General features: G+C 50.5%; 2 protein-coding genes across 2 annotated transcripts in view; both read right to left on the reverse strand.

The window, feature by feature from the left end:
- LOC105472520 (thrombospondin type laminin G domain and EAR repeats) overlaps positions 1–12,331 on the reverse strand; it is a 78,490-nt gene that overhangs the window by 33,505 nt on the left and 32,654 nt on the right. The window contains exon 2 of the mRNA XM_011725861.2: positions 1,102–1,340. Coding sequence (XP_011724163.2) covers positions 1,102–1,340 — 239 coding nt within the window. The remainder of the gene's footprint in view (positions 1–1,101; positions 1,341–12,331) is intronic.
- LOC105472517 (keratin-associated protein 10-12-like) lies at positions 4,639–6,593 on the reverse strand. Its single transcript, XM_024790002.2, has 2 exons — positions 5,835–6,593; positions 4,639–5,711 (listed from the first exon to the last, which is right to left on the reverse strand). The coding sequence occupies exons 1-2, from the start codon at positions 6,312–6,314 to the stop codon at positions 5,406–5,408; spliced, it is 786 nt and encodes a 261-aa protein (XP_024645770.2). The 5' UTR covers positions 6,315–6,593; the 3' UTR covers positions 4,639–5,405.

The following is a 12,331-nucleotide window of genomic DNA, read 5'->3' on the forward strand; positions in this document are numbered from 1 at the left end:
ACTCGGGAGGCTGAGGCAGGAGAATGGTGTAAACCCAGGAGGCAGAGCTTGCAGTGAGCTGAGATCCGGCCACTGCACTCCAGCCTGGGCGACAGAGCGAGACTCCATCTCAAAAAAAAAAAAAAAAGTAATATATGAAATAATACTTTACTATTTAATAGATTTAATATAAACTGGATCATTTGCAATTAAAAAGACAGAAGCGCAGTCCTACTCCACAGTGGTAGATCCTGACATTGGTAACCAACTGGCTGAGCTATGGGGACTGAGGGCTCCTGTCCAGGGGACCTACTGTCAGGCCCCAGGTGACGTCAAAAACGAGAAACAAACTAGGCTTCCAAAAGCCCCCATTGTGTCCAAGGCTTCAAAGGATAATCTTGTACTCATTTGGAGTTTTTGTCAATATTTGCTCCCTCGTCCGCGAGGAACCTGCCATGTGGAGTCGAAGCCAGGCCTGGGCCTCCAGCCTGGAGGTTGGGGAAGGAGTTACTCCGACTTCCTGCGGCTGCCTGTTGTGATGTTAACGCCCTCCCCACAGTGCTGGTCCCCTGCCAAGTCCCCTGAGCTACTTGTAGAAAAGGAGTGTGCTTGGTGTGATCGTCCTTACCTGGTTCTAAGCCGCTGAGTCTGATGTGCAGCGGGTTTTGTGTTTAAGACATGGAGAAACATTAAAATCTGGGTTTTGACAGCAGTGTGCTTCATAAACTCTCCCTGGATTCCCTTTCCAGCCCGAATCCAGGGCATCACTCACCACCTGCTCTCGCCAATGCCCACTCTGCCCACAGATGGTGAGCCTGCCTTACCCCATGCAGCCCTTCAGAGGTTGGCAGGGAGCATGACCTGACCTCCCATGGTCAGCCCCTGCCTCATGAAAGGCTCCTGCTCCCTGGGCGGCTCCTGCCCCGTGGATGGCTCCTGCCCCGTGGATGGCTCCTGCCCCGTGGGCGGCTCCTGCCCCGTGGATGGCTCCTGCCCCTCCGCCCTGTGACTCCTGGCCCTGGTCGGCTCCTGCAGGCATTGCCCGGTGAGCATGGCTGAAGGACGCCCGGCCTGGCAGGACTCTGTGGGCCGCAGGTGCACCCTCCCCGGGTGGGTACCTACATGTCCACTGGGAGGCCGCAGTCCGTGGTGAGGGAGAAGATGCCTGCAGACACAGCCAGGACCAGCGTGTGCCAGCGACTGTCCACCAGGGCCGGGCTGCGGAAGGACACTCGGGTCTGCCAGGCGCCGGCCGTGTCCTCGCGAAGGAACAGGAAGTGCAGCTGGGCAGGCGAGAACCGCAGGCCCAGCAGCAGCAGGTCGCTCTCCTCCGCCACCACCGTCAGCAGGTACTCGTTCCTCTGCGGAGACAGGGCCAGACTCAGGACGGGACGGGGGTAGGGGTCGGGCACGGGGGCGGGGCAGATGGGAAGGGCAGAGGTGATGAGCACAGGTGGTGAAAGGAGAAGGGGCTGACTGGAGGGGCGGGGCGAGGCGAGGGGGTACGGTGGATGGGAAGGGCAGGGCAGATAGGGGCCCTCTAATTGGCCCTCTAATAGGGACGGATGGGGTTGATGGAGGGCTAGGGCTGGTGCGAGGGGTGGGGCTGGTGCGAGGAGTAGGGCTAGTGTGGGGTGGGGCTGGTGTGAGGGGTTGTGGCTGGTGTGAGGGGTTGTGGCTAGTGTGAGGGGGTGGGGCTAGTGTGAGGGGGTGGGGCTGGTGTGAAGGGGTGGGGTAGGTGTGACGGGGTGGGTGGGTGTGTGAGGGGGTGTAGCTGCTATGTGAGAGGGTGGGGCTGGTGTGTGAGGGGTGGGGCTGGTATGTGAGAGGGTGGAGCTGGTGTGAGGGGTGGGACTGGTGTGAGGGGGTGGGACTGGTGTGAGGGGGTGAGGCTGGTGTATGAGGGGGTGGAACTGGTGTGTGAGGTGCGGGGCTAGTGTGAGGGGTGGGGTGGGTGTGAAAGGGTGCGTGTGTGAGGGGCAGGGCTGTTGTGAGGGGGTGGGGTAGGTGTGGGGGGTTGGGTGTGCGTGAGGGGCGTGGCTGGTGTGTGAGAGGGTGGAGATGGTGTGAGGGGGTGGGGCTGGTGTGTGAGGGGGGTTTGGCTGATATGGGAGAGGGTGGGGCTTGTGTGTGAGCCATGAGGCTGGTATGTGAGAGGGTGGAGCTGGTGTGTGAGGGGTGGAGCTGGTGTGAGGGGGTGGGGCTGGTGTGAGTGGGTGGGACTGGTGTGAGGAGGTGGAGCTGGTGTGGGATGGGTAGAGCTGGTGTGAGGGGGTGGGGCTGGTGTGTGAGCCGTGAGGCTGGTGTGAGGAGGTGGAACTGGTGTGGGATGGGTGGAGCTGGTGTGAGGGGGTGGGGTTGGTGTGAGGGGGCGGGACTGGTGTGTGAGCCGTGAGGCTGGTATGTGAGAGGGTGGAGCTGGTGTGGGATGGGTAGAGCTGGTGTGAGGGGGCGGGACTGGTGTGTGAGCCGTGAGGCTGGTATGTGAGAGGGTGGAGCTGGTGTAGGATGGGTAGAGCTGGTGTGAGGAGGTGGAGCTGGTTTGGGATGGGTGGAGCTGGTGTGAGGGGGTGGCGCTGGTGTGAGGGGTGGGGCTGGTGTGAGGGGGTGGAGCTGGTGTGAGGAGGTGGAGCTGGTGTGGGATGGGTGGAGCTGGTGTGAGGGGGTGGGGCTGGTGTGAGGGGGTGGGGCTGGTGTGTGAGCTGTGAGGCTGGTATGTGAGAGGGTGGAGCTGGTGTGTGAGGGGTGGAGCTGGTGTGAGGGGGTGGGGCTGGTGTGAGGGGGTGGGGCTGGTGTGAGGGGGCGGGACTGGTGTGTGAGGGGTGGGGGTGGTATGTGACAGGGCTGATGTGTGAGAGGTGGGGCTGCTGTGCCAGGGGCAAGGCTGGCGCCAGGGAGTAGGGACTGGCTTAGTCAGGAGCACGGGTCCATGGTAGAACCAAAGGCACCCCCACACACTAGGATGGCTAATGCCCAAAGAACAGAATGTGTTATGCTGGCGACAATGTGGAGAAACGGGAACTATTGTGCACTGTTGGTGGGAAACTAAAATTGTACAGCCACTGTGGAAAACAGTGGCTCAAAAAGTTATAAACAGAATGACCAAATGATTCAGCAATTCCACTTCTGGGTCCATTCTCAAAAGAATTGAAAGAGATGCTTGTACACCCATGTTCATAGCAGCTTTACTCACAATTGCCAAAAGGTAGAAGTAACACAAGTGTCCATGAACAGATGCATGGGTAAACACAATGGGGTCCATCCACACAGTGGAGTATCAGTCAGCCATAAAGAGGGAAGGAAATGCTGACACACACTACGACATGGATGAACCCTGGGGATGTTCCGCTTATATGAGGTCACTAGACTGGTCAGATTCACAGAGACAAAAGGTAGAATGGTGGGTGCTGGGGCTGGGGGGTGATGGGGAGTGAGTGTTTAATGGGTGTGGAGTTTCAGTGTTGGGAGACAAAGAAGTTCTGGAGATGAATGGTGGTGATGGCTGCACAACAACATGAATGTCCTGAATGCCACTGACTGTATCCCTAAAAATAGTTTCGATGGTAAATTTTATGTTATGTGTATTTTACCACAGTTGAAAAACAAGAATGAATACAAATGCAGTGTCCACCAAGACCTCAGAGCTTTTTGGCTTCCTTTCCAATTTGGGTTATGTGAAATGAAGTACTTGATTATACTTATTTGCAATTTAGATTCCATTAACTCCTAGCCTAACACAATTAAAGAATTGAAAGTGATTAAGCCTGAAAGGTAAAGCAGGTGTGAAAACAGGGAGTATACAGTCATGTGAGGCCAGACCATGTTTCACCGACCGTGCACAGCACAGGGGATGGTGGTCCTGTAAGATTATAACACTGACTTCTTACTGTATCTTGTCTGTTTAGAAACACAAATACACTGTTTGTACACTGCGACTGCCTGCAGTATTCACACTGTAGCGTGCTGTAAGGTTTGCAGCTAGGAGCCGTAGAACCTTGGTGTGCAGCATGTGCACCATATGTGTGCACCATACAGCCTAGGTGTGTAGTGGGCTGCACCGTCTAGGTTTATGTAAATACACTCGGTGGTGTTCACACGATGACAAAATCGCCTAAAAAATGCATTCCTCAAAACGTAATCCCGTCATTAAGCAACACATGACTGCATATATATTTTTAGCAAGTCTTTGTCCATGTAAAATTGGAAGCCATATTCTAGGCAGCCACTTTTCTAAAGAAGCCAATCACCCCCTATGGTCTGCTTTTTTTTTTTTTTTTTTTTGAGACAGAGTCTTGCTGTGTCACCCAGGCTGGAGTGCAGTGGCGCAATCTCAGCTCACTGCAAGCTCCCCCTCCTGGGTTCAAGCGATTCTCCTGCCTCATCCTCCTGAGTAGCTGGGATTACAGGTGTGCACCACCATGCCTGGCTAAGTTTTGTACTTTTTAGTAGAGACAGGGTTTCACCATGTTGGTCAGGCTGGTCTCGAACTCCTGGCCTTGTGATCCGCCCACCTCGGCCTCCCAAAGTGCTGGGATTACAGGCATAAGCCACTGTGCCTGGCCACAGTCTGCATATTTAATTTAATGTTCAATTCAGCAAAACCCACTTGTCCTAGTTTGGGTCCCATGCCCCTGGTTGTCCTCGGAGTGGAGAGGACAACCCAGCCCCTTTGATGCTATGGTGGGAGGCGGCCACCTGAACTCACCCCGCTCCCCATGAGAGGGAACACTCCCAGCTGGAGGTTTTCAGAGCATGGGTGTGATGTGTGGATGCCAGTAAGAGACAAAGGAAAGACAAAATCCTTCCAGTGATGGTGGGAACGTTAGGGAGCCTTGAGGTGGGGCAGGGAGCTGGCTGGGAAGGGAGAGCTGAGCCCACAGCCAGGAGAATTGTGGCAGGGAGTCTCCACCCCAGCCCTGCTCACACCCAGGGCATAAGGGGGCTGAGCAGGACTGAGCCTTCCTGGATGTGGCCGGAGTCCCACTTGGTAACCCATCCAGAGGAGGTAGGCCACTGCCCTCATTCCTAAAAACAGTCATGGCTGGAGGAGACCAATGTCAGCTCACACCATGTTTTCCCCCCAGGAGCACAACAGGAAAAGAGAATGGTGACCAAGGAGAGTTTATTGGGGAGCAGGAGGAGGTGCTGAGAGGCTCAAGTTGAGGCCAGGTGACCCAGTGCAGAGAAGCTGGGAGGGAGGACAGGGGACCCAGCAGGCATGTGGGCACATGGTGGGAGGCAGGAGCTGGGGAGCAGCAAGGATGGGACTCTTGGGAGCAAGGAGGGGGAGGTCACCTCAGCACAGGGGAGACACAGGGACCCCATCCCAGGTGGGGGCAGCCACCTAACCCAGGTCAGGACCTGAACCTGGCTGGCCCTGGGGGACATGCCTGTCAGCAGCTGGACTCCTGGCCTGAGAAGAGGCCTCAGCAGGCCGGGCGGGAGCACGTGGGGCGGCAGAGGAGGGACACGCAGGAGGCCGGGCGGCAGCAGCTGGGCTGGCAGGAGGAGGTGGGGGCACAGCAGGAGGGGACGGGCACGCAGCAGGTGGAGCTGCACACGGGGCGGCAGAGCAGGGACACAGAGGAGGAGGGTCTGCAGCAGGAGGTGGTGCAGCAAGCCGGCTGGCAGCTAGACTGCTGGCAGCACAGAGAGGAAGCCCCAGAGCACACAGGCACACAGCAGAAGGACTTGCAGCAGACGGGCTTGCAGCAGACAGGCACACAGCAGGCCTGCTGGCAGGAGGAAGAGGCACAGCAAACTGGCTGGCAGCTAGACTGCTGGCAGCATGAGGAAGCCCCACAGCAGACAGGCACACAGCACACAGGCTTGCAGCAGACAGGCACATAGCAGGCCTGCTGGCAGGGGGAGGAGGTGCAGCAAGCCGGCTGGCAGGTAGACCGCTGGCAGCATGAAGAGGAATCCCCAGAGCAGGTGGGCACACAGCAGACAGGCTTGCAGCACACAGGCTTGCAGCAGACGGGCACACAGCAGGCCTGCTGGCAGGAGGAGGAGGTGCAGCAAGCCGGCTGGCGGCTAGACTGCTGGCAGCACGAGGACGTGCAGGAGCTGGTGCAGCCTGATTGGCAGGGGCTGGGCTCACAGACCACCTGGCAGCAGGGGCTGGACACACAGCTCACTGGGGTGCAGACCAGGGTCAGGCAGGGGGCTGGGGCGCAGCAGCTGGGGGCACAGCAGGGGGGCTCACAGCAGCTCTCTGGGCAGTCGTCCACCTGCCAGGAGGAATCAGTGCAAGAGTCACCGGATCTGGGCAGGCAGACCCGGCTGCTATAGCTCAGATCACTGGAGCAGACGGACATGGTGGATGCGGCCATACTGGGGGTTGAGCCGGGGGTGTGTGTGCGTGAGTGTGTGTGTGTGTGTGTGTGTGTGTGTGAGTGAGTGCCTGAGGTGCTGTGGGCAGCTGGGCTTTTATATCTGGCTAGGGTGTGTGTTGTTCTAGCTGGAGGCTCCACAAGTCTTCCCTTTCCTTGTTGGTGTTTTGAGCTGGGTCCTTGGAGTCCTCATTCATTCTAGTTTATTTACACAACACTATTTGCCCAGCCTGTAAAATCCCTGATTAGGGTTGAGGGCTGGGTTGATGCCCTGTTCTGTGCCTGGTCCTCTAAGCAGACATTTCACAGAACATGTATCCTCAGCATGCAGGCTGTCTTTTGAGCTGTGCACTCTGTTATGTTGCAGGGGACCTGAAATCCCAGACTCTGTGCCTGGGCAACAGGGCGCTGAAAGTCAGGACAGAGTGAGGACCCCTCTGATGAGTGCTGCTCATGAGCTGAAGACGCCCTGCACGCAGAGAAGGGCTGAACAGCAGGCTGGAGCCGCTGCGGCGAGAAGGAGTTAACGGGAAGAGAGAAAGTAGTGTCTCACACACAATGCAAAATGACACAGGTGGCATATATAGGAGAAAACTTAAGAGAAACATGATTCTTCCAGAATATCCAATGTTCATCAAATAGGATTTTCCAGAAAGAGCGGCAAAAGGGAGAAATCAAAATCGGAGAAAACTTCCCAGGATGGAATGAAACCAAGGGTCTTCAGATTTGAAATTTTACCAAATATGGGACAAACTGAATGGAGAATGCTGCACATCTGGACAGGCTGGTGACACTTCTGACACCAAATATAAAGAAAAACCCTAACAACCTCTAGAGAGACTGGCATCCTACTGCAGCTTAGAAAATCTGCATGTCCAACGACAATCGAACCAAGTCTTCAGTCTGCGGGAAAGTTACTGGGAATATCGAACTCTACTAAATCATCTGGTCTAACGGAAATCAGAGCGTTTCACACAATGCAACTATGAAATTTCTTCAGAGCATATAGTCCCACAAAACAAAAAGCAACTTCAAAGAGAAGTATAATACATAAAAGAATAAGGAGCAAAAAAAAAAAAAAAAAAAAAAAAAAAAAATCAAAAATTAGGTTCTTAACTTCTTTAGGGAGAGGAAGTACACCTGCTTCCCTTAACCTTATAGAACCAAGTAGCAATGATTAATCCTCTTCCTCCTTATCCTCATCCTTCTCCTCCTCATCCTCCTCCTCCTCCTCCTCCTCCTCTTGCTTCTCCTCCTCCTCCTCCTCCTCCTTGTCCTCCTCCTCCTTGTCCTCCTCCTCCTCCTCCTTGTCCTCCTCCTCCTCATCATCCTCCTGCCCTCTCCCCCTCTTTCTCCTTTTTCATTTAATTCACCCTTTGTGGTGCATAGTTCCATGAATTTTGACAAGTATTTCAAGTCCTGTATCTACCACCACAGTGCCAGACAGAGGAATTCCAGCATCCTCAAAAATCCCCTTGTGTTGACTCACTGTCTCTTCTAGAATGTCATGTAACTCGGACATTCAGTGTGTAGAATAATGAATGGAATCATGCAATATGCCACCCGGCAGGTCTCACTTGTTTCACTGAGCAAAATGCGCTTGGGATTCATCCAAGTTGTGCTGTATGTCAATAGTTTATTGCTTTTAATTGCTCAGTAGTATTCCATTGTATGGATATACCACAGGTTGTTTACCCATTCAATGACTGAAGGATGTTTTGTCTCCTGTTTTGATGATTATGGATAAAGCTTCTGTAAACATTGTTTGTGTACAGTTTTTGGCAGCCTTGAACTCCTGGGCTCAAGTGATCCTCCTGCCTCAGCCTCCCGAGTAGCTGGGACGATATGCACATGCCACCTGCCCAGGTAATTTTAAAGTTTTTATATGGATGGAGTCTCGCTATATTGCCCAGGCTGGTCTTGAACTCCTGACCTCAAGCAATCCTCCCAATTCAGCCTCTCAAAATGCTGGGATTACAGGTGTGATCCACTGCTCTGGCCTGTTTTTATTCTTTTAATGCTTGTGGGATATGTGGTAATGCCTCTTCTTCCCTTCCTGAGATTGACAATTTGTGTCTTTGTTATCTTTTCCCAGTAAGTTTAACTAGATGTTTATTAAATTTATCTTTTCAAAGACCAAGCTTTGGTTTCACTGATTATCACATTGTTTTATTATTTTTCACTTAATTTCTGCTTTTATCTTTACCGTTTCATACTTTATGCCTGCTTCAGGATTAATTTAGTCCTTTTTTCATTTAAAAACTTTAACCTCTTTGTGTCATTTTATGTAAAGTGTACTTCTTGCAAGAAGCATAGTTGAGATTTGCCTTTTTATCTAATCTGACAGTCTCTTTTCCATGCCTCCTCCTCTCTCTTCTCTACAACTCACTAGTGCTTTGTTTTTTTGTCTCTGTGTTTCCTTTTAGATCGTTTCTATTGCTATGTCTTCATATTCACTTGATTTTTCTTCTGCAGTGTTTATTCTGCTGTTAATCTCATCCAGTGTAATTTTCACCTCAGGTATTGTTTTCCTCTCTAGATGTTCTCTTTGTGTCTTCTTTAAAAAGATCCTCCTCGTCTTTCCTTGATATGCCTACCTTTTCTCTAACTTCTTGAATATATGGAATATAGTTATGACTCTTTAATGTCCTTGCTTACTAACTCTATGATCTGTGACATTTCTGAGTTAGTTTCACCTGATCTGGTCCTTAATAGGTGCCACATTTTCCTGCCTCTTTGCATGCCTGGTAGTTTTTGAATGGATGCCCAGCATTGTGAATTTTATGTTATTGGGTGCTGGATATTTTGATTCCTACGAATGCTCTTGAGTTGTGTTCTAGGGTGCAGTTAAGTTACTGGAAAGCTCATTAAATTGCAGCTTGCCTATAAGCTGGGTTAGGCAGGACTGGACCAGTGGTTACTCTAGGGCTAGTTGTGCTCCCACTTCTGAGTCATCTACCCAATGCCTTGAAAACTATGAGGCTTTTCCACCCCAGCAGGTGGGAGTTGGCACTATTTCTGGCTCTGTTTGGTCTCTGAGGGTTATGGCACCTAATTTTATCAGTTCTCTCCAGTCTCAGTCTCACACACATTTGCTGGTCATTACTAAGCTGAAGATTTGAGGGGACCTCTGTGGAAGCTGGCAGCTCTCTTGGTGCAGCCCTTTCCCCTCTGGCACTCTGTCCTAGGAACATGAACTGCCTTGGTCTTCCTTGCCTCCCAGATCCATCTCTGAAACCCAGGTTCCCCTGTCTGCACTGTCTCCTGGAAACTCTCTAAGCAGGGTGTTGGGAGGGATGGTCGTGAGACTTCTGTGTTTGCCTCCTGCTCTCAGGGGTGCCTGTGCTGTGCTGCCTCAAGCCCAATATCCCAAACCACTGTTGCACGATTTTGATAATTGTTTCAGCTGGCCCAGGTGGGAAAGTCCATCTAGTCCTTCTTACTCCATCCTGGTGTGTTACTGAAACACCCGGGGTTCAGTCTGGGTCCTGCTGTTCACACACAAAAAGCCAGTCACTGAGACAATCAGTTGCCCAGGAAGAAGGCTTTAGTCGGGTGCTGCAGCGGAGGAGATGCGAGTTCAGTCTCAAATCCATCTTCCTGACTAAAACCAGGGATTTATGTAGCAGGGAAGAAATGTAACAATGTGTAAAACAAAGGCCTCTCAAAAAAGTATCAATGAGCTTTTTTGCTCATTCAATCAATCAATCACCAGATCACCACATCCTGACAATGAGGCATGGGGCCCCTTGTTCATCATCATGGCTTCCTTGCCCAGATAAAGCAAAGGTTTTGTTTGTTTTTATTTTTGTTTTTTATTTTTTTGAGACAGAGTCTCACTCTGTTGCCCAGGCTGGAGTGCAGTGGCAAGATCCCTGCTCACTGGAACCTCCGCCTCCCAGGTTCAAGCAGTTTTCCTGCCTCAGCCTCACAAGTAGCTGGGATTACAGGTGCCCGCCACCACACCCAGCTAATTTTGTATTTTTAGTAGAGACGGGGTTTCACCATGTTAGCCAGGCTGGTCTTGAACTCCTGACCTCAGGTGATTTGCCTGCTTTGGCCTCCCAAAGTTCTGGGATTACAGATGAAGCAAAGTTTTGAGCTTTGAGACCAGAAGGATCAATTTCTATGTTTATCAAAACAAAACAAAACAAAACCAAAACAAAAAAACTACCTATGGGGCTATTAGGTCTTTTTCCACCGGAAGTGGACTTTCTGTTCTGCCCAACTTTGTTTCCATTCCAAGCTCCTTACCCTCAGGTTGGGAGACAGAGGGACCCTTCCATGGAAGGAAGCCCTGGTGACTCAGGCTCAAGAGTTCACAGTGGCCGAGTCCAGCCCTGTCAGGCTTCTCCCTGCGGCCACTGGTGCTCCATGGCTGATGGAGAGGAGCGACCTGCCCAGCTGCAGGGGCTGCTCGCACTCTGGCCCCCTTTCCAGGCAGCGCTGGGCTTCTCCCATCCTCAGGCTCCTTCTTTTGTGAGTGCTTCCCGGGCGTCCTCCTGCACAGACCTCAGCAACACTGGCTTCTGGAACTGGTTCCTACCCACTCGCATTTAGGGCCCTTGAGTGATATCTTGCCATTAAGTTCTGTCCTAAATGGAACCATGGATTTTTCTTTTTCTATCTGATAATTCTGTTTCTATTTGGGATTTAGGGAGATTTAGAAACTATGCCTCAGGGAACACCATGTCTTTAGAATCCACTTTTCCCCCTCTGAACATTCCTTCTTGATTCTAGTAAATGAAAATTCATAGCAAAAAGGAAATAGAAAGACTTGCTTTAAAAATAAAAGTTTCTACTTAAACCCCACAGCAAACACCGTGTGCAGTGCTGAACCTTTGGCACTTTCTCATGAAAGTCAGGAACAATCAAGGATTCTTTTAATTTTATTCAGCATTATCCTGGGTGTTCAAAGTAATGTTGCTACAGGAAAAACAATAGAAATGGGAGTTTTAAAGATTGGAAATGAGAAGCTAAATTCTCCTTATTTTCAAATGATAAGCTCATCTACACAGAAAAATCCAAGAAAATCAATGACAAACTGTAAGAACTAATAAGAGAACTTGCAAAGGAAAGGAGCTAAACATATGGTTTGATATGAAGACAATATATATACGAGTAGTTTATATAGATATATATGTAAGATTTATGTACGAAGACAACATAACAGAAAACTGTTCCCCATTCACACTAGTAAAACATCCCTATGAAATACCTAGGAATTAACCCAAAGAGGAATATTTTAGACCTATAGAAGAAAATGATAGAATTCTAAATGGGCCTATTGTACTATGTAACTGCAAGGCAAGACAATATGAACAATTATAGTTTCCTCCTACATATTTAAAAGCTCAATGCAATCCCAATAAAAATTATAGCAGTTTAAAAACTACTTGAAAAGCTTTCTAAAATTAATCGAGAACAAGCTAGAATCAACGTTTTTAGAAAATAAGATAGTGGCACTTTCCTTATGAGCTGTTAGGATGTATTATGAAGCTGAATAACATAGGTAAAACATCTGGAATGGATGCAAGGGTAGATCAAGAGATTCATAGAACAAAATACAAAATATAGATTTCAGAAGCAGACTATACAAACATTTTTATCAGGTGAAAGAGATGTTTCAAATGGGAGTTGGAGAGAACAAACTAACTTTAAAAAGGGACAGTTGGCTATTGGTGGAAGAGAAAGATTAATACGTCATACCTCACACAAGTCCTATCAGCAAATGGGGCAAAAAGTTGAATCTAGGCAATAACAATGAAACCAGCATCAGCAAATGTAGGCCTGTTTCCAGTCTCAGGGAGTGTGCCGTACAGAAGCAATGACGGGTTTGGAAATATTTGGAGTGCATGTGATGGACAGAGGGTCCCCCAGCCCTAAATCCATAAGACAAACACACAGCATGATGGAAAATAGGCTAAGAATGTGAACAGGAAACAGTGTGGGCGGCCATGCACTTAGGCCATAGTGGGTTCCCAGTAGCCGTCAGTGCAGAGGGCAGGGAGCTGAGA

This window comes from Macaca nemestrina, chromosome 4 (assembly GCF_043159975.1).
Source record: "Macaca nemestrina isolate mMacNem1 chromosome 4, mMacNem.hap1, whole genome shotgun sequence".
NCBI classification, from domain to species: domain Eukaryota; kingdom Metazoa; phylum Chordata; class Mammalia; order Primates; family Cercopithecidae; genus Macaca; species Macaca nemestrina.